The sequence below is a fragment of the Portunus trituberculatus genome, chromosome 40 (assembly GCF_017591435.1).
Source record: "Portunus trituberculatus isolate SZX2019 chromosome 40, ASM1759143v1, whole genome shotgun sequence".
NCBI classification, from domain to species: domain Eukaryota; kingdom Metazoa; phylum Arthropoda; class Malacostraca; order Decapoda; family Portunidae; genus Portunus; species Portunus trituberculatus.
In genome coordinates, this window is record NC_059294.1 from 24,448,263 (window position 1) to 24,468,607 (window position 20,345).

Genomic DNA, 20,345 nt, shown 5'->3' on the forward strand with positions numbered 1-20,345 from the left:
GCCTTGTATTATTAATTTTCACATTGTTAAATTTTGTGATCCACAATATCCAATAAAAATAGTAAGATAATGCATTTCCATTATCGTTTTACTAAATTTCAGCTCAGGTGAAAGCGACTCCAGTGATACAAAAACCGTCATTAATCAGCAGTTGGAAGGCTTCAACTCCATAGAGTCAGCAAACACTACTAACCCCAGCTCTGTTACTGGAAAGTCAGAGAATGAGTTAAAAATTGTTGAAGATGAAGAGAAAGAAAACCACATCACTGATGTGCCGGAATCCACCACCAATAGTACTACTAAATCTCTCTCCACGTCTGCAACAAATTCATTACCAGAATCAGAGAGTCCACTTTCTCCTCTCTCCTCCTCCTCTTCCACCTCATCACTGACGATGGCTGTTGGTTCAGACGTTGTCATGAGGCGTAGTGGTACCAGCAGAAAGAACCCCAGTCATCGCATGTCCTTCCCACTGGCTCAGTCTCAGGTGGCTATGGCTGACTCACACATCATGAATGGGACCTCACCTGCATCTTCATCTGAGTGTGTTGGTAGGAATACATGAAATTCTATTTTAATAAAACAATGCTCTGCATTAATTTCCTTCATTGAATTAATGTATGTTTAAAAAAAAGTTTGTTGATTGCTCTATATATTTTATTAACTTTTTTGTTCTGTCAGCAGATTTTGACAAAACCTCCAACAGCAAGCCTCTAGCACCACTGCCAGACTGGTGTGAAGTTGGGGAAAGTATTCAGATCAGGCCATACAACTACTCAGGAGTTGTTGCTTATGTTGGTCACACAGAGTTTGCTCCAGGAACATGGATTGGAGTGGAGCTGGATGTTCCTATGGGTGAGTATTGCTTTGTTATCCAGATTTTCATAGCATGCCCAACTTCCCCATTGCTGGACCCAGCCCAGTGGTGGCTGAATGGTTGTCCCTCAGCCTGGGGCCCCTGGCCTTGGTCTGACAAATTTTGCCTAGTTTTTTTTCTTTCTCCTATCATTTTCTTTTCCCCCTCACCCCTCCTTTTCCTATTCCCATGGCTTGATGAATCTAGAAGGGTATGCTGGTCGAACGGGAGGTGGACTGTTGAAGCCAACTGCGGTACCTATGGTGGTTGTCTGTCAATGTTCAAACCTGTGTAGTAGTGGAGGGTCCAGATCCTGCTCTGGAAGCACCACTACTGCATGGGCAGGACTAACTCTGGGGGTGCATCCATCAGATCCAGGTTGCCCAAACTCATGGGATAGAACTTCTGGCTTTCTAACCGGGTAGACCACCGTGATAAGTGGAGATGATCGCATCCACCAAGATGCCCTCATTCTAAACAGGTGGATTTAGCTTATACCTGTGCCTTTCTATCCATCAAGGTGCCATCCCCCATGGGATAGGGCAAGAGGTGAACTTGGGGCAGTTGGCTGTGGTTGGAGATAGTCTGCCCTGGCTTGGTGAGTGGCCTCTTCTGGGATTCACCAGGACATCCCATTTCCATTCACCTCTCCAATACCAGTGCCGAAAGTACTGGTGCTTCGGCCATCCAGGAATACTATTGATCTCAACCTTGCTGCCCAAATTGCACTATCTGACTCTTCATTGTTCTGCAACCACCAACACTTGTGTAATTGCCAAGGCCTTCACAGTGTCTGCAAAATATGTCCTGTCAACAAATTTGAGACTGAAGTAGCAGCCCTGCACCATAATCTTGACCTTACCCTATTGAATTGAAACCAAACAACTAGCTCCCATTTCACAACTCTTTTCCCAATTTGTTTTATAACGTTCCAGTACCCTCCTCCTCCCCTCCCCTCCCTCATCTTCCTCTGCCATCCTCTTTACCTAAAACTTGTCCCTCTTACTAACTCTTTTGCCATCCTTAATCCAGACATTCCAGTCGAGGTACCTCTTCTACATCTAACCTAGCCCCCCTTCCTCAATGCACACCATTCCCACAAACATCACAGATATCTCTCTCAACCTACTGCATGTGTCAGTCACCCAGGGAACCATAGCAGCTCTTCTGGCATATGCATCAGCAGCCTTGTTCCACACTACTCCCATATGGCTGGGTATCCAATTGAGCCTCACCTGCCTGCCGCCCCTGTGTGGTCACACTCTTGAGGCTACCCAGGATGGCAATGACTAGCTCAACATTGTTGCTGGGATGTAGCTGCTGGAGGACCTGCAGCCTGGTCATGGAGTCGGTGTGCAGCACCACAGTGGCCTCCTGGCGATGGTGGGTGTGCTCCAAAGCCAGGTGGATGGTCACCAACTCAAGTCTGCAGGGTAACAGTGGTGATGGCTGCAGCGCCTGTCCTGCCTCTTTCTGGACTGACCAAGCTGTCTGTAAAGTACATATCATTGTCAGGCTTGGTAACCCAAGCCATGGCCATGAGGACATGTTGCAGCTCTGTGGTGGAGCAGTGTGCTTTCCCGGCAGGCAACTGTGGCAGAAAAAAAAGACTGCTAGGGGGCCAAGAGTGATCTGTGTAGTAGCCACAGGTCGCTACTGAGGGCATCAGTGTCCTTCTTCCGTAGATACCATTTCTTTAGTCTCGTGTGTGTGGAGGGGGGGGAGGAATTCGTACAAGTTGGACATTCACGTTTGTCAGACCAACCTTTCCCCTTATTAGTCGTAGTTAGCGAGGGTCAACAGTACAGGCAAACCCCGCTTAATGAAGGTTTCATTTTACTACCATCTGCTCATTTAACGAACACCAAACTCACTTTCATTTAACGAACACCAAACTCACTTTTGTTAAAGTTTTATCCAGGTAATTTTTTCCAAGTTTGAAAGTCCTGCCGTATCACGCCAGCTGACAGGCTTTTGAATACACCAGTGCCTCTCATGGACAACACTCACACCACTCACTGTCCCTGTTCAAAACAACAGCGTCAGCAGCAGCTCATCTTCCCTTGCTCAATTTATCACCAAAATGCCCTGCAATGTTGCTCAGTATTGTTAAGACCAAGAAGTCTCTTACTCTCGAAGTGAAGCTGGATATTATTCACAGACACGAGAGAGGTGAGAAAACTAATAGCATTGCTCGCCACCATCTTGACTCCATCTACTGTCTCTACTATTTTCAAGTCAGCAGACTCTATTAAGAAGGCTGGTGAGACCGTGTCTTTGCAAGCTAAAAGAACCACCTGAACTCGTGACTACAATGGATAAAATGGAAAGCCATGTGGAAATATGGTACACAAGTTTTGTATGTGATACAATGATGCGCCCTTTGTTTACATTCCACAGGTTGCTACAATGATGCGCCCTTTGTTTACATTCCACAGGTTGCTGGTTAGTGTCTTTCCCGTTTCACTCTCCCTCCCTTCATAAATTTAAGATCAACAACATTATAAAGTTACGTACATACATACATTAGTGTACATTATAATGACAAATTAAATTCCCTAAATGTTTAACTTCATAATTTTTACTTTCATTAAACCTTTCACTGTACTATGATGCACTCTCACTTTGTTTACTCTCAGTGGAAGTTCAAGTCGGGTTAAACTTGTTATAATCGGTTCGCTTAACGAAGGGTTTTTTAGGAACCTAACCCCTTCGTTAAGTGGGGTTGCCTGTACCAGGATTAATCTCCATACATGTGATTATGGAGAGTCATATCCTCCCAGCCAATGGAAATGAGGATGATTTGAGGCAAGCGCCAAGTATGGTCACTTACCTCACTACAACACAGTGCTGTAGTGACAGGTTCATGTGTGGCTGGTTTAGAAGCAGAACTTTCAAATGCTATTTTTTCGATTGTTTGTCTATGTCATCTCACTATAGCAGGGGGCGCTACACATGACCCTAGAAGACTCTTAATAGTTGTGCCATACTATGCCATGAAGATTTAGATGGAAAATCTTACATACAAGTGAGATAATAGTGTTTTTCAGCTTTGGTGGACTTGGGAGAGAGGTGGAAGCTGTCTTTGGGACAAACACATGGCTGGACCAGATCATGTACACATGTAAATTATACATGTTCATATAGATAAAGGATAAATAAACTGCATACCAGTTGAAAGTTGGCTGGAAGGATGATTTTTCTTGGTATAGCATATAACACATATGATCTCAAATACTGTAGGTATTTCCAGATAGTTCTTTTTTGAGACATGGGCAAAGTCTGGTGTCTTCCACTCACTTATGTCTCACACGAGAACTGACAACGTCAGTGGTGCGTATCTGCATGCCCAACAGTGGTAGCAGCCAACAGCAGGAAGTGATCAATTTAGATAATATTTTGCAAATTATGAAAAAATAAAAATCACATATGTTAATACTATTTTGTTTGTATTATTCAGGAATTGATCAATTTTGAGATGAAAATCACATATACAGACAACCCCCACTTAATGAGTGGATTACGTTCTTAAACAAACATTCGTTAAGCGAACCAATTATAACAATTGAGAGTAAACAAAGCGAGAGTGCATCATCATAGTACAGTAAAAGGTTTAATGTAAGTAAAAATTATGAAGTTAAACAGTTAGGCAGTTTAATTTAAGTCATTATAATGTACACTAATGTATGTATGTAAGTAACTTTATAATGTTGATGATCTTAAATTTATGAAGGGAGGGAGAGTGGAGAGGGAAAGACACTAGCTGGCAACCTGTGGAATGTAAACAAAGGGCGCATCATTGTACCAAATACAAAACTTCTTATGTACCACATTTCCACAAGGCTTTCCATTTTATCCATTGCAGAATCACGAGTTCAGGTGGTTCTTTTAGCTTGCAAGGCAGATACGGTCTCACCAGCCTTCTTAATAGAATGCTGACTTGAAAATAGTAGAAACAGTAGATGGAGTCAAGCCATGGTGACGAGCAATGCTATTAGTTTTCTCGCCTCTCGTGTCTGTGAATAATATCCAGCTTCACTTTGAGAGTAAGAGACTTCTTGGTCTTCTTAGCAATGCTAGGCGACATTGCAGGGCGTTTTGGTTGCATGTTGAATGAGGGAAGACAAGCTGCTGCTGACGCTGTTATTGTTTTGAACTAGGGGTGCGAGTGGTGTGCGTTTTGTCCACGAGAGGTGCTGGTGTATTCAAAAGCCTGTTGGCTTGCGTGATACGGCAGGGCTTTTCAAACTTGGAAAAAATTACCTGGATAAAATTTTGTACATGTTAATACCATTTAAGCGGGGGTTGCCTGTATCATGTTAATACCATTTGTTTGTATTATTCAATGTTATATAATAGATATAATTTTTTTTCTGGTGCTCTAGGGGGACCCTAAGCAGCCACATAGTTCACATATCTTTTAGGCCCGCTCTGTACTGACTCATGATGAAGTTCATCACACTTGTATTAAATACCTAATTTAGAATTTTATAGTTATTTGACAAACCTAAGTAGATCTTCCATGCCATCCTTTAGCAGCGGTCTTCTCACCTAGTGGGTTGTATCTTGTCCCTGCTTCTTCATTATTCAGAATAATGTTGATACATCTTGACAGGCATTGACTATCTTATGGGGAAATCTTGCATTGCTCCATCATGTCAGAGGAATTTCCAGCAGGCACAAGATCACATAGCTGCCTCTGGAAAATGCCAACAAAATTAATACCAAGTGTTGGAGTAGAAAACCATCCTTGTCCCTGTCACTTTTCAATAAATATATGGACTGTAGTGATTGTATTACACTTTCTCCATGTCTCGCTTTCCTTAAAAGGCAAAAATGATGGCTCGGTGAATGGGGTGCGGTACTTTGCCTGTCGTCCCAAGTGTGGCATGTTTGTCAAGCCTGAGAAGCTGTTGCTGGATCGGCGGGGGCGAGCCATGCGGGCTGCACGAACCAACGGCAATGAGCCCAGCTTAGGGGACATGAAACGATCTCGATCCACAGCAGAAAAGCTCAGTGATGTGGGCATAAGAAGAAGCACTAGTAAAAGTAAGTAGATTAATCAGAAATTGTACCTGCAATCATGTTTTAAGATAATTTGTTGTTGCTATTTGTCTTATCCAGCCCTCTGCGTTCCTCATCCATTATCAGCCTATCTCCTCGACATTGACCAAACATCAACAGTAAATATAATTTGTCAGTAGAGTTCTTTATATGATACAGAATTTTGCCACAGCAATGTAATAACTAGCCATCACTGGCATAATTCTGTTGGTTCACCACATGATAGAACTTAATAATCATTATGACCAATCAAGAAGGATACTCCAAGAAAATGTCAGCCAGTAAACCACAGTAAACCTTCTCAGTACCTAAATATATATATATATATATATATATATATATATATATATATATATATATATATATATATATATATATATATATATATATATATATATATATATATATATTTTTATATATTTTATATAATTTTCATTTGCAGGTGAAGGATTGAATAACATGAGAAGGTCCAAGAGTCGCGCTGAAGGCCTCTCATCTATATCTGATCGCTCAAAGGCAACTACTACTCGTAATAGGAAATAGAAAGGAGACATTCACAGTGTTGTCCAAAGTACCAAGGCTGCTATATACAGGGTGCAATGCAACGGAAGTGTGTGTGCCAATGGAGTATACCAAATGTTGTTTTGCTTATTACAATTAAAGTTGCTTCTTTGATAATGTTAACTGATTAGATCAGTTACACTGAGCAGAAACTAAGCTGAGACAAGTGCACAACATTGAGAGCAGCCCTGCCCTATACTTCCACCAAGTGTTACCCCGCGAACACGTCCCGTCGTCCCTCCATTGTGAGATCCTCGTCTATGGTAGCAATAGTCTGTACTTAACCTGCTTCCAGATTTAGGCACTTTCTTGCTGGATGACAAATTTTTATTTTATCATGAAACAAGAATTTTAATAAAATAATTTTATCTAATTTTAAAGATATTCAGCTTTTTTGATACATAAAACTTCTTTAATTAGGACATTTCAGCTCAAGAAAGTAATTATTTTATCAGAACCTTAGCCATAAGTATTGAAAGGAAATCAAAGTTTCCAGTGACCAAAGGCTAGCCAAAATAAGATTTTATAATGCAAAAATGTGGTAACAGGTAATGTATACAGTATGCGAGAAAATGTTACTTTTGGGGAAAGTTCAGCATAGCTTGAATGTTGTAATTGGTAGCATAAATTATGAATATCATTGGCTTTGTATGTGCATAGGAGTCAGTCATTGGGCATAGGAATAGTCTTTGAGGATGAAAATGAATTTTATCTTGTAATGAGGTTATACGCTTTTGACACTCACACAATATATTACAAGTTCTTTCATTCCATCGTTGGTTGCTGACAGGAGATTGTAAGTATTTTTACTTGTATTTCCAAAGATTATGTGATGCCTTGGCACTTTGATTGTATATAAACTATTGTATTAATTTTGAGTCATTTTGTTGCCATATCTTTTGTTGTACAGTTACCTTTAAGTCTGTAAAATTGTGATCATATTATTTATATTAATATAAGAGATATGTATGTACACACACATATACATATATATATATAAATAAATGCATATATGAATAAAGAGAATGATTTCTGTAAATTATGGGATGATGTATATGTTACCAATTTTCATGCCTATATGTATGACAACTTTATTTTCTACACAATTATATATTGTTATAACTATAAATCCTCCTCCCCTTTTGTCTTACTTAAATGTTTGAGTATCTAAATATAAAAGCTGCTATTCAATAATGGATTACATAAATTCATTAGTTATTCAAATTTGGTTTACAAACTGGAGCCTAACATGCCAAAGCTGTGGATGCATCACACAGCACTTGACACCAGACCACCGGTGGGGTGTGTGTGTGTATGGAGAATCACACACAGTATTGTTCATGCCACCAGTGTTCCCTAACAACTAGAAAAAAAGGACAAACTTGGCATTGATGCTTGACAACGAGAAAAGGAAATACTATCAATTTTTTAAATTTTCCATCACACAGCTGTGCTTGTGTACAGCGTGAGTGGTGTGCTTCACTGTACAAGATTATGCTATCATGTATCAGGGACACGTCAATGTGACATACAAATGTTTACAGGGTGCAGCAAACCACCCACTGCAACAGGCTTCAAAACTGCATATTATATGAAAATAAAGAAATGCAAATTACACATATCTAGTCTGCTGAGGCTTGTTACATAGATTTTTAAGTTCTAATCACAAGTAAAATTGAAGTAAATGGAAGTGTGCCATGTAGAAATTGACATTACATTTTGTGATTTAGCTTGTCATCCAGGTTAAGACTTCCCCATTCAACATCTATTCAATGTTGAGACTAAAGTGCTATAGTATATTTTATAAATGACACTGAAATATAATGATCACCAAAACATCTATCAGCCATTCATACAGTCTCAGCACAGTAGACTCCTAGTTGTAGAATATACAATTAATAAATTAAGTTGTTGTACTCAATATGTTGCCATAAAAAAGTGAGTGGGAAAGACCTTGTCAAAACTAAAGGTGTAGACTTTATTCAGTATATTGAAAAGACTAAAAATTTTCTGGTATAACTCCCAATATGGGGAAGATTATTCATTGATTTTTCAAAGTGAAAATTTTATTACAATAAAATTGGGTTAAAAATTAACAAGTCCTCATAATTTACTGCAATTAATTTCCCTGCATTCTCATATATGTAAGATAAGATGAATAATAGCATATTGCCTTGCTATACATCACTGTACTAGGAGTTTACTGTTAAGCTGGTGGGCAGGTCTGATCCTGGAGGTTCTAGGCCTATTCTAGATGAAAAATATGCTGCTGTTTAATATATATACACATATGAACTTCATTTTACATGCAAATACTTGTAAAAAGTTAGGTATCAATGAGTCCTATTTTTCATAAATTTATAATTGATCTACTTCAGATTGAAAGTAGTCAGTCTGAGTTTAGATGAATATAGCATCCAAAAATTACTAGAATGGATGCTTTCTTTCTTTCAAAGGGTTTGTTTATGATTTAATTGGAAAACTGCAATGATGTTTAGAGACATCTCAGCAAACTAATTTATGTTGTAGTATGTGTTTATCCCTTGCAGTTTGCCCAGTTCTTTGTGGGCAAGATGTCCCTAATGCTCCCTGCATACTCCTCTCTACCTATTGTATGAGCTCCTCCACCATAGGTCAGTTATTATTATTAAATCATAGTGCACTTATAACTTTGGTACAGCAAGGTTTCAAAGCCTGCAGTGGTATGCTACTGGAATACTTTTGAAAAGTGTACCAGAATAAAAAACAACCGTTATATAAATTGTGCATTATATAAATTATCTGTAGTAGAACAAAAGACACAAATAATACAGTAAGTTACATGTATATGAATAGCCACATTCTATTAATTTTCTAGTATATATTTGTTAATTTATTTTCAGTCATTGTAAAAATATGAATTACACCAGAGGTATATGCAATCCTAATGAAGGCATTCCAAATACATAGACCTTTATTTTTCAGTAACCTGACAAGACTTTGTACCTGGATGATGTTTGTCCATCACTTGGGTTCCACACCTACCTGTTAAGGGGATGGCATAATACTGCACCATTACAACACCTAGCTACCTACCATGGGGTTTGTCCCACCTGCCTCTCATCCTCTTGTAAAGACTAGAATTTGTTGTCAATTTGATACTGAATATCAAAACCATTTAAAATGTCCCTTAACAGATTTGGAATAATGTACATAAATCTTGATATATATATGATAGAACATTCTTGTTAAGGTTTGACACAAGTGCATCATGATGTAGGTCATCTTACAAAGGAAAAAACAATCTTTGTCAAATGAGTCATAAATAAATGCTGAATTAACTGTTAGTGAGAGAGTTCACCATCCACTTTATCTGGTAACAAGGTCCTACTCACACTGAGGCCTGAGGGGCCCGAGTGTTAGGGAGCTTAGATCCTTTTTAAATCAGATTAAATGAGTATTGGAATAATTTTGCTCACCATCATCTTGACTGCCCAGGGGTTCTTAAAGTAAATAGATGTGAGAACCTTGGTACTTCCTGAACTGCATCAACAAATTGTCCTCCAGCTGAAAAACCAGTGAACAGGCTTACTATTGACATGACTTGTTAGCATATCATGGATGTATGTAGTACAAATTGAGTACCTGTAAACAAAATTATAAAGACAGGTAATCATCTATAATAAAACACATTGTCTGTCTGTCTGTTGTATGTATGTATGTATGTATGTGGATGTGTCTGCTTTTCTGAGAAAAACTGATGAAATTTGGTACAGGTGTCTTCCTTAATCCAAAGAGTGGCATAGGCTACATCTTAATTACTTTTAACCCAATCACAAGATAATTCAGGCAAATCAATAACCATAACCAAATTTTTGATGGTGGTGCCAGGTATACTAACACATTTATTACGGTGATGCCAAGCACTCATTGTTTGCTTGGACTTTTTATGATAGCGAGAAATATAAAAGGAGCATTCATTGTCAGCTTAGAGGTGAATCCTATTAATCTACTGATTTTGCTGAACAACTACTGATGTGCTATGGAGAGGCAAAGTTTACTTAGACGATGTTGGGTAATACTATTAGTGGTTAACAGCTAAGGATGAATCAGTGTCACCTATAACAGGGGAGAGGCAGGTATGGTGTGGGGGACTGTTGGAAACAGTATTGTGGCTTCTTGTGGCAGTGAGCAAAAAAATAAATTATAAATTTGTCTAAATTTCTGTTTAATGTTTATACAAATTATACTAATAGCGAAAAGAGAGAGAGAGAGAGAGAGAGAGAGAGAGAGAGAGAGAGAGAGAGAGAGAGAGAGAGAGAGAGAGAGAGAGAGAGAGAGAGAGAGAGAGAGAGAGAGAGAGAGAGAGAGAGACTTCACTATGAAAAAAATCCAGAACAAGTCAAGAGAATATTTTGATGTATTAAAAAGGTGAAATAGATGACAGACCTCAGCAGAGAATGAAGTCTTTACAGTGATGATATAAGGATGGAGCTAAATAAGTTGAAGAAAAGTAACAGCTGGACCAAATGGGTTAAAAAATGAAATGTGTGGAAGTGGATGGGAAGAAGCAGAATCTGTAGTAAGGTATTAATGAACAGTATGAATAAAATTAGAGAAAAAAGGCTGCTCCCTGAAATTGGGAAATACACAGCACCACTTGACCAAACACACAGATAGCCTGGCAGAAGCAGAACTATCCTATACTGATTACCTCAAGGCTCTGAATCTGTGTTCTGTACAAGGCAAACTCTTGAGAGCTGATCTTATTGAATGCTGTAAGATTTTCCACAATCAATCTTGAATTTATGTGCCTGACCTATTCTCTATCCTTCTTGTCATTACAACTAGACATTTAAATTAGCCAAACAACACATCTACACAGAATGAAGATGGAAATTTTTCATTATTAAGTGCAATGATCACTGGAACTCCCTCCCAGACAGTGTTGTAGGTACCAACTGCAAAGTCTGGTGTTGTTGTGTAAGATATAACTGAATGATATAATTTGATCTGATGTGATCTGACCTCCCAACTGCCAAACCTTGAAGGTAAAACCATGAGTAACCAGGCATGCCCTGCTAATAAAGTTGCCACCAGCTGCATGTAACCAAAATTGTTCACGCCAGTTTCACGCACCAATTAAATATAAACCCTACTATAGTTGCATTTGAAAACAAACAATTTATATAATTAGAAGAATTATGGCAAAGTTTTATACAATTACATTCTAACCAATAACACTGCTTCACACTACTTCAAGCAAAAATATATCTTATTCCATTTAATTCTATAACACACACACACACACACACACACACACACACACACACACAGAGAATGCCGTGGTGAGAGCACGTGTTGCAAATGAGCTCCCAGAGGAACACACTTCAACAAGCATTGGAAGCAGACCTAAACTTTATATAGAGTTGTCCTGTCTCCAAAATAAGCAAGATTTGGGTGTCCTTTTGGAATGAAAATGGAGGGAGAGGCAGAAGTAGGTGATGCAGCCAGATGTATGGTTTCAAAACATTTGCCATGTATAGAAAACCCAAGATTTATTGAAACACCAACTGGCCTGAGGAGATTGGGTGAAGATAACACTGACAAGGAATTTTCAGGATTTAGGGAGGAAAGAGGTAATACCAGAAAGATAATAAGCATGAAAAGGGAGATGAGATATATGAAGGAAGTGATTTCAAGTATCATGGAAAAAGAAGATAAGCTAATAAAAGAAAACAATGAATTAAAAGTGAGACTAGAAGAATGTGAGAAAGTAACAGAAATAAACCAGGGGATGAAAGAGGATACATAGAAACAAAATGGTATACTAATAGCTAGTTGCAATTATGAAGTGTCTTTAAAGAGCCTAGCTACAGAAGAAAATACAGGATGTGGAGGACAAAGTGTAAAATGGAATGGGTGAGATCAAATTGGAGGAATTAAGAAATGCTTAGAAAAAAAAAAAAAAAAAAAAGTTAAATTCCCAGAGGTAGTAAAGAAGCAGATACAAGAAAAGACAATGGACACTGTTATACAAGTAATTCAGGAGAAGGAAAATTTAGTGAGGGACGCAGTGAATGAGAGGAAATGTATCTTAATTTTTGGGCTGAAGGGAAAAAAATCCAAACAAGTTCGTGAGAGAGAGAGAGAGAGAGAGAGAGAGAGAGAGAGAGAGAGAGAGAGAGAGAGAGAGAGAGAGAGAGAGAAATATCAATGTAGCAGTTACATACACTGATGAAGATAGATAAAAAAAAAAAAACTTAACAACAATGATACGTCCGTGTTTGGTGTATGCAGCATTAGTGGAAGAAGAAGAAGAAAAAACCAGATCAGGAAACTGGAAAGAATCCAGAAAGCTACAACAAAAATCCCTATAAATGTTAAGAAAATATAGTTATGAAGAGAGATTGAAGAACCTAGGACTAACTACACTAGGGGAAGGAGGGGGAGAGGTGATTTGATTTTGATCACTAGCTATATAGGATATTGGAAGGGACAGAGAAGCTAGACAGAGATGATCTTGAGAAACTTGATATAAGTACCAGAAGACACGAAAGGTAACTGAAAATGAGTGATTGCAGAGGAGACAAATACAACTTTCCTCACAGAAGTATCGCAGCTTGGAACAAACTTCATGATAAAACGGTGTGTGCAATAATTAATACATAAATTTAAGGAAAGTTTTCATAAAAAAACAGATCGGGAGCCAGGGCAGCACGAGCCTAGTGTGGTTCTTTTCTTGTATCTCAACTAGGTTAATACATCTAGGTAACACACACACACACACACACACCGATTAAGATCGCAAACCATTGTCTGGACGTGTCGGAACAAAACGTAGTGTATATTACACGTACCTTCATACCAGAATTAATAGAACGTACCAGGAAAATTCCAAGATTATATGAGTAAAATCTGCCTAACAAGCAGACAGCCGTGACAACAGCGAGACGCAGTTTCCGGAGCCACATGGAAGAAGACAGAAGAAAGAATTTAAGAAAGGTAAAAGTCGAGTAACATGGAGATAAAAGGAGGAAATGGAAAACGGGAGACTGGAATAAGCAAAAATAAAAGGGGATAGGGTGACCAGAAAAGGTGTAGTGGGACAATCTCCCTACTGAAATGCCACCCTTAGTCGCTGCTCAGAACAAACAGAATCGTTGCATTGTGTACATGAGAACGGATTTATATGATATACCCAGTGCTTAACAACATGCAGTAGTTATAGCCATTACTATAATCACTTTCATCTACTTATTTTACTTATGCAACAAAACTAACACAGATCTGTCCTCTAAATGCGCCAAGGAAGTCACCTGTGAAGTCATCTGTAGCCTCTCTGCTGGTGGAAAGCACCTCGCCATCTTTAAAGAGTGAATAAAAAAAGAAACACCACTACTGGACGGCCCACCACACCTGATTACTTAACATTCCAAGTTCACCAGCCGATACATGCAATATCACAAGAGTTTCAAATACAGGAAGCTTCTTACCTGTCAGACGACCACCGTGCACACACCTCTGACCGCCAAATGACGATTGAAGGGCCATGGTGGCGTGGTGCTGACGTGGCAAATACCTGCTCCCGCAATTCTTCACTTAATCTTGATCTTGAGGGTACAGGTGGCTCAGGAATTCTTCTGAGGTAGGTCTTATTATCGGCAGCTCGTGTAGGAAACAAAAAAGAAAAAGAAAAGAAATAAAGAAAAAAAACGGTAAAACATACACCAGACACCATCTTTCATACTACTCATCCCTACATCTAGCACACCACATTCTCTCAAGGAACTCCTTCAGATCTAAATCATCCTTTCACCTGTCACTCCACATAGTCTCAGCAATAACACCATCCATTCTATTTCTGTCTACTCCACCGTGGCACCATATGCATTATCTCATGCCTCTTTGATAATACTTCACATACTTTAACATCACGTGCTCCATCGTCTCGCCCTCTCCCATGTCACACTTCTGACATGCTTTGCTGAGGGACTCAGACCATCTGTAGCTCATTGCATTCACATCCATACACTGTGTCCTAACTTGGTAGAGATCACCACCCAGGCTGCCATCATACCGCATTTCATACATTGGGGCCTCTTGCCCTCTATAACCACTCTAAAGTACTCTTCTGTTCCATCTTATTCCTCCATTCACTCAGTCCCATGCACTTCACCATCTTGCCTATCTCGCTCTTTCACTTCCTTACAAGTTATATCCCATTCTAATCCGTCTCATATTCTAACAATCATGCTCTAGTCCAGTGGTTGCCAAACTTTTTCCTGTCATTTCCCCCTGCACCCAGTTTAACCATCCAGATTTCCCCCTTCATGTGTATGAGTTAAAACACACTGAGACTATTTACTGATTTATTTTTCAAATGTACAAATGTACTGATAAACTTATAGTTACAGAGTAAAGTGGATAGAAAGCAGTTAGTAACAACTAAGCATAGCCACAGAGAGAGATTTTTTTAGTTAGTAGGTAGTGTAATTATTTCTCCCCTGGTAGCTTCAAATTTTCCCCCAGGGGAAAATTTCCTCCAGTTTGGGAACCACTGCAGTCTAGTAGTCACTCTCAACATGCCTTCCCTTAACCCGTTGAAAACTCCTACCTAGTTTCCAACACATTCTAAACTACCATCCTGACACACTTCTTCTCTCACCTGCTACTGCTAACATTCCACAAAAACACCTTCCTAACTATTTTTGCATCATTCATTCGTTCTAATTCAGCCTTGAATCTCAATGTTGCCTGTATATACATACCTCTCTCTGAAGGTACTCCATCATTACTTCTCCACTTGGTCCTTCCCTAATCCCTAGTCTCTTCCTCCCCTCCTAACAGCTGATGACTACTGGTTCACGATGTGGTTTTGATATTCGATCTACTGCTATTTTCTTCCTTGTGTCATTTTTGTCATGTTTCCGAAGCCCTACACACACGCAAGCGAAAACTGCGGAAGGGAAAATGGGAAGGATGTAGGAATCGTGTGTGAACAGTGATAACATAGGATTCACGTGATCACAGTTGCCTGACTGTAAGGAATATTGTTATTGCTCTTTCTTTCACTGTTACATGTGCAGTTCCTAAGTGTATTCGCCATTCAATATTTGCTTGCAAGAAACTACGTACTGTGTAACCTCGTGTGGTGATGATAGAGGTGCGCGTGTATGTGCTAGTATTGGTTAGTTACTTTCACGTAATTAATTACTTAAATTCGCTTGTTCCCCGTGTTTGGCGGTTTGCTGCGAATGAATTATGATTGCTCGACACACACACACACACACACACACACACACACACACACACACACACACATTTGCATTACAGATCCAGTGAACCAAGTCGATGTTTCTGTACTTTTCGAGGTAATGATTATCAGTTCCTTCATTCCAGTATTAGTTGTTTCACTTATGACGCAATAATTCTTCATGACTTTATTGGTATAGTTCGACCAGGATCTCTCTCTCTCTCTCTCTCTCTCTCTCTCTCTCTCTCTCTCTCTCTCAAGTAAAGTTATATCGTGAGTGCCTTTTATGTCAGATTGCGTATAGTGAAAAAATAATGACAATAAGTGCATGAGTTCAAATATAAAAAAAACAGCCGTTCAGGTTTGCCAACTGTTTCAGAGCCTACTTATTATGAACCGCTGCCGGCTCTCGTGAGAATTACCTTCATAGGCCTCGTTAATTGACCATTAGAATTACAAACACATCCTTGAAAGCCCCAACAATCTCCAACAAGAGAAGAATATAGTCAACATGAAAAGCTGGAGAATACTGGGCATGTTAAGCAAAGAACTACGAACGCTACGAAGCTGCAGATGGGAATCATTTGTATGAGTGAACGAAGCCGACCAAGAGTTAAATGAATGAATACAAATGAGTAGCTATATTAATGTACAATAAATAGAAAAATAAATGTAATCTGTTCAAAACTTATATAAGAAAATGCTTAATTCCTTCAAAATTAATACAAATATTGCTTAATCCCTTCAAAATGAATGAAAAAAAAAAGCTGCTTCATTCCTTCAAAATCAATAGAAACAAGAGTAGAATCGACTGAGCATAACTTACAAAAATGACAAATAAAGGTACTTAACTTAATTGCAACTCTCAAAAAAAAAAATGTATATAAAAAAATTAAATAAAAAAAAATTAAACAGAAAAAAGTTCCAATACCAATTTATTTCCGGAGTCGTATTGATCCTCCGCCCTTCAAACCGTGTAAGGCACAGGCAAGTTGGAAAAGTTGAATCGGAATAAGTTCTAGAGTTTACATTTAGTTAAGAGACGCGTACCTGTGTTCCAATCTGTGACTCTCCGCTCTCTCCCTTCTGACTCCCTCGGCACACAACGGAACGCCATCTGCTGTAAAAACGCCTCAGTAACTATATAGCAATGGAATGTTTGAGTTGGACAGTGTACGGAGGCAAGTTCGAGGTGGATAAAGGTGGACATAGGTAGAATACAGAGCTGCTGGCTGGGGGAGGCAGGTGAAAGATATAAAAACGGAATCCATAACTGTGATGTGGCGCACTGAGGATGATGTAGAAGAAATCATGGCGGAAGGAATGATGGAAACACAAAATTAAAAGAAAAAGAAAAGAAAAGAAAGGAACGAACGAACGAACGAAAGACAGGAAAAAAAGAAAGAAAACCGAAAACTATAATACACATATATACGATGTTTCTTACAAATAAACTTAGAATGATAACTAGCAACTAAGTGGACCTTATTTCGTTTTATGTTGCCCTTGGCCAGCTTTTCCCTCTTACATAAAAAGAAAGAAAGAAAAAAACCACTCTAAGAAATGATAAACATGGATAGAAAAGAAAATAAATAAATATTCAAATAAACAATAACTGAAAAAAAAGACAAAACAGATCATAATGAGTGAATCTTATACTAATACCGCCACTAAATCACAAGAAAGAGGAGAAAAAGAAAGAGACAGTAGAAAACAAAAATATGTACAATATAAAGTCGGGCGCACACAGTTGGTTCTTTCATCACCACCCCGTCACGACCTCCACCATGCAGCTGATGCCTCTTTCCTTGCTGCCCTCCACTTTGCCACTAACAGACTAAGCTGGACTGGAACCCATTTGCACCGTGGGTTAGGACCGTCACCTGCTGATAGTTTTAAAGCTTTTTCCAGAGAGAGAGAGAGAGAGAGAGAGAGACAGAGATGGGGGGGGAGAATGGAAGAAAATATGCATGATGTGCTCGTTATTCATTCCTGATGTAATAAGGTGCGAGGTGATCCAAGAGGCCAGGAAGGTCCTAGGTTGAGCGAACCCCGCCACTTCGGGATAAGGTTAGATTGTGTCAGGTTCCTCATCGATATCCATCTGTGAATCTTTGTGCGGGAATCACAATGAGAGTATTTTCGAGAAAATCTTGTGGTTAGTTTTAGGGTTATAGCCGAGCGTCATCCAAGGCGGGCAGTATACAGTTGCGAAAAAACTCCATATTCCGACCATTCTGGCAGCAAAATTTTTACTGACTGATGATGATAATGATGATAGTTATCCTCATTACCACAAAATGTAAATTAGGACGCACAACACATAGGTCGCACCTCAAGATATCCACGTTACCAAGAAGAAACAGAATAGTAATACAACAGATAAAAATTATAAAAATCAAATTCATGTCCATGTAAAACAGTTTATTTTTTGTTTAGCTGATGGAACAATGGTTTGATGGCATGCTGTTGTGGACCGGCGTCTGGTCCCTGCTATGGGTGTACTGCTGGGTCACCTGGTGGAGGTCCACCGCCCCGAGGGCGGTGCTCCACACTTCGTTCTCCTACTCTCCGACCAGACATGACTCCACCTCCTCACCCATAACAGTCACGCTGGAAATGCTAAAGAGGGTAGCTAGAGAAACGACGTCAACTGCAAACGACGAGCAGACATGGATCTGGCTACGCAGGGTAGAGGCTATCGGCCTTCAGGCGGTGGAGGCGCGGCTTGTCCATAGTCAATTCAAGTTAAGTAACCTACTCGGGGAAGGCACCTACGGTAAGGTGTTCCAGATCCAACTAGCAGACGTAAACTATCCTATCTGTATAAAGGTTGCCAAAGGAATAAGATGCCACGAATATAATTTAAAGGAGTGTGAAATGTTGGCGTGCCTGGGTGATGTGAAGGGCGTTCCGCGCGTAGTGGGGGTCAGTCTGCAGCCTGACGCCTTCATCATGACCATGCATGGCAACTGCACGCTCGCTAAGTGCATCCGTCTCAGGACTCGGATGCCCTCGGAGAAGTTACTGCTCCGCGTGCTGCAAGACTTGTCTGGCGTGCTGGCCAAGATCCACCAACGCGGCCTGTGTCACAATGATATCAAATTAAACAATGTTATGGTGGAACCGGGAAACAAAACGAGTTTTACTGTCACTCTGATTGACTTCGGGTTGATGTCACGTTACGGCTGTTATCCTTTCCGGATCGCGAGGAAGGGAAAGATCAAACCATTTTACGACCCTGAACTCATGCGGCACGAGAAGACATGCTCGGAGGCCACGGACATGTACTCCATGGGTTACCTCATGCGAGTCATTCTCTTCAGTTTTCCGACAACGGCGAGACATATCCAGAGGCTGGCTACTCTCGCGATGGGTCCTGACTCCCAGCGGCCATCCTTCTTACAGTTGGAGGATGCCTTCAGCAATCTAGCAAAATGAAACAGAGGTGGCCTATATTGGCGCGAGGCGGATATTTTTAAAGCAAATATTTCCTGCATGACTGACCAGCCTGTAAGCCTGATTTAACTCATCAACATTTCAGTTTCTATCTCTTTTCATTAATCTTAAAAATTCTAAATTTACAGTTCATATCCGGCTATGAAGTAATAATAATGATGATAATAATAATAATAATAATAATAATAATAATAATAATAATGATAATAATAATAATAATGTTAAATATTTATATTACTTATAAAAACAACAAGAACAAAGACAATAATAATGATAAAAATGATGTTGATGATGATGATGATGATAATGGCAAGGGACTGGGCCTCGGCGAAGCGAGCATCATGATGTGGTCGTGGGGTCTCAGTGTGGAGGATGGACTAAGTGTGGATTTAAGGAGACCTGGGACGGGATGCCCCAGTGAAGTGATAAGGGCAGGTATTGTGATGATTCAAACCTCAGTAAGGAAACAGTGTAACCCTTTACTCTTATCTCTTATGGTGGTCTTGTATTGATACTGAGAACATTAATGAATCTTGGATACACATAATCTATTTAAATTCAATTCAATCTTTGCTAAACTCCACTTGTTACCGTAGTACCAAGATGAATCTATCTAAAGTTGCAGATGATAATTGGAAAACTTGACTATAGTCTGACCAGCCTTAATTTACGGCCGTGGGGGGGGAGCGTCTCTGTACGTTTTCACTACTGTTGTTCTCTCTCTCTCTCTCTCTCTCTCTCTCTCTCTCTCTCTCTCTCTCTCTCTCTCTCTCTCTCTCTCTCTCTCTCTCTCTCTGCTTACCTTTGATTCTTTAGTAAGTCATTTATAATTATATATATATATATATATATATATATATATATATATATATATATATATATATATATATATATATATATATATATATATATATATATATAAGTGAGTGGCACGAGGTCAGTCACGTCGCCACCACAATGTGTCAAGGCCACCAGCTGGGTGTGGAAGAGTTGCCGCTCGCAAGTGAATAATGCTTTTTTTTTTTTCACTTAGGTATTGGCATATACCTACTATTTTGTAAAAATAGAAACTACACATTAGCTTGGCTTACGAATTATGAATGCGATTATGCCTCACCCTTGAAATTACTGTAAAAGCCAGTAAATGTGAGCATTTTATCTTATAATTAT

The 20,345-nt window shown here is 39.3% G+C and overlaps 2 protein-coding genes and 1 long non-coding RNA gene across 17 annotated transcripts in view; 2 read left to right on the forward strand and 1 right to left on the reverse strand.

The window, feature by feature from the left end:
• The window catches only part of LOC123516063 (kinesin-like protein KIF13B), a 266,385-nt gene extending 256,578 nt beyond the window's left edge, over positions 1 to 9,807 (forward strand). For 13 of the 15 annotated variants that reach the window (XM_045275087.1, XM_045275089.1, XM_045275090.1 and 10 more), the window contains 4 exons: positions 103 to 551; positions 682 to 855; positions 5,687 to 5,905; positions 6,363 to 9,807. In XM_045275087.1, coding sequence (XP_045131022.1) covers positions 103 to 551; positions 682 to 855; positions 5,687 to 5,905; positions 6,363 to 6,463 — 943 coding nt within the window. In that variant the 3' untranslated portion in view covers positions 6,464 to 9,807. The remainder of the gene's footprint in view (positions 1 to 102; positions 552 to 681; positions 856 to 5,686; positions 5,906 to 6,362) is intronic. The other 2 variants (XR_006678075.1, XM_045275088.1) reach the window with 2 other exon arrangements.
• Positions 1,409 to 10,036, reverse strand: LOC123516065. Its single transcript, XR_006678076.1, has 3 exons — positions 9,940 to 10,036; positions 5,408 to 5,555; positions 1,409 to 2,347 (listed from the first exon to the last, which is right to left on the reverse strand). It is a non-coding gene; the product is annotated as an uncharacterized LOC123516065 (long non-coding RNA).
• Positions 10,037 to 18,158: 8,122 nt separating this feature from the next.
• LOC123515878 (membrane-associated tyrosine- and threonine-specific cdc2-inhibitory kinase-like) lies at positions 18,159 to 19,157 on the forward strand. Its single transcript, XM_045274762.1, has one exon. It carries the CDS (start codon positions 18,159 to 18,161, stop codon positions 19,155 to 19,157), a length of 999 nt encoding a protein of 332 aa, XP_045130697.1.
• Positions 19,158 to 20,345: the final 1,188 nt, after the last annotated feature.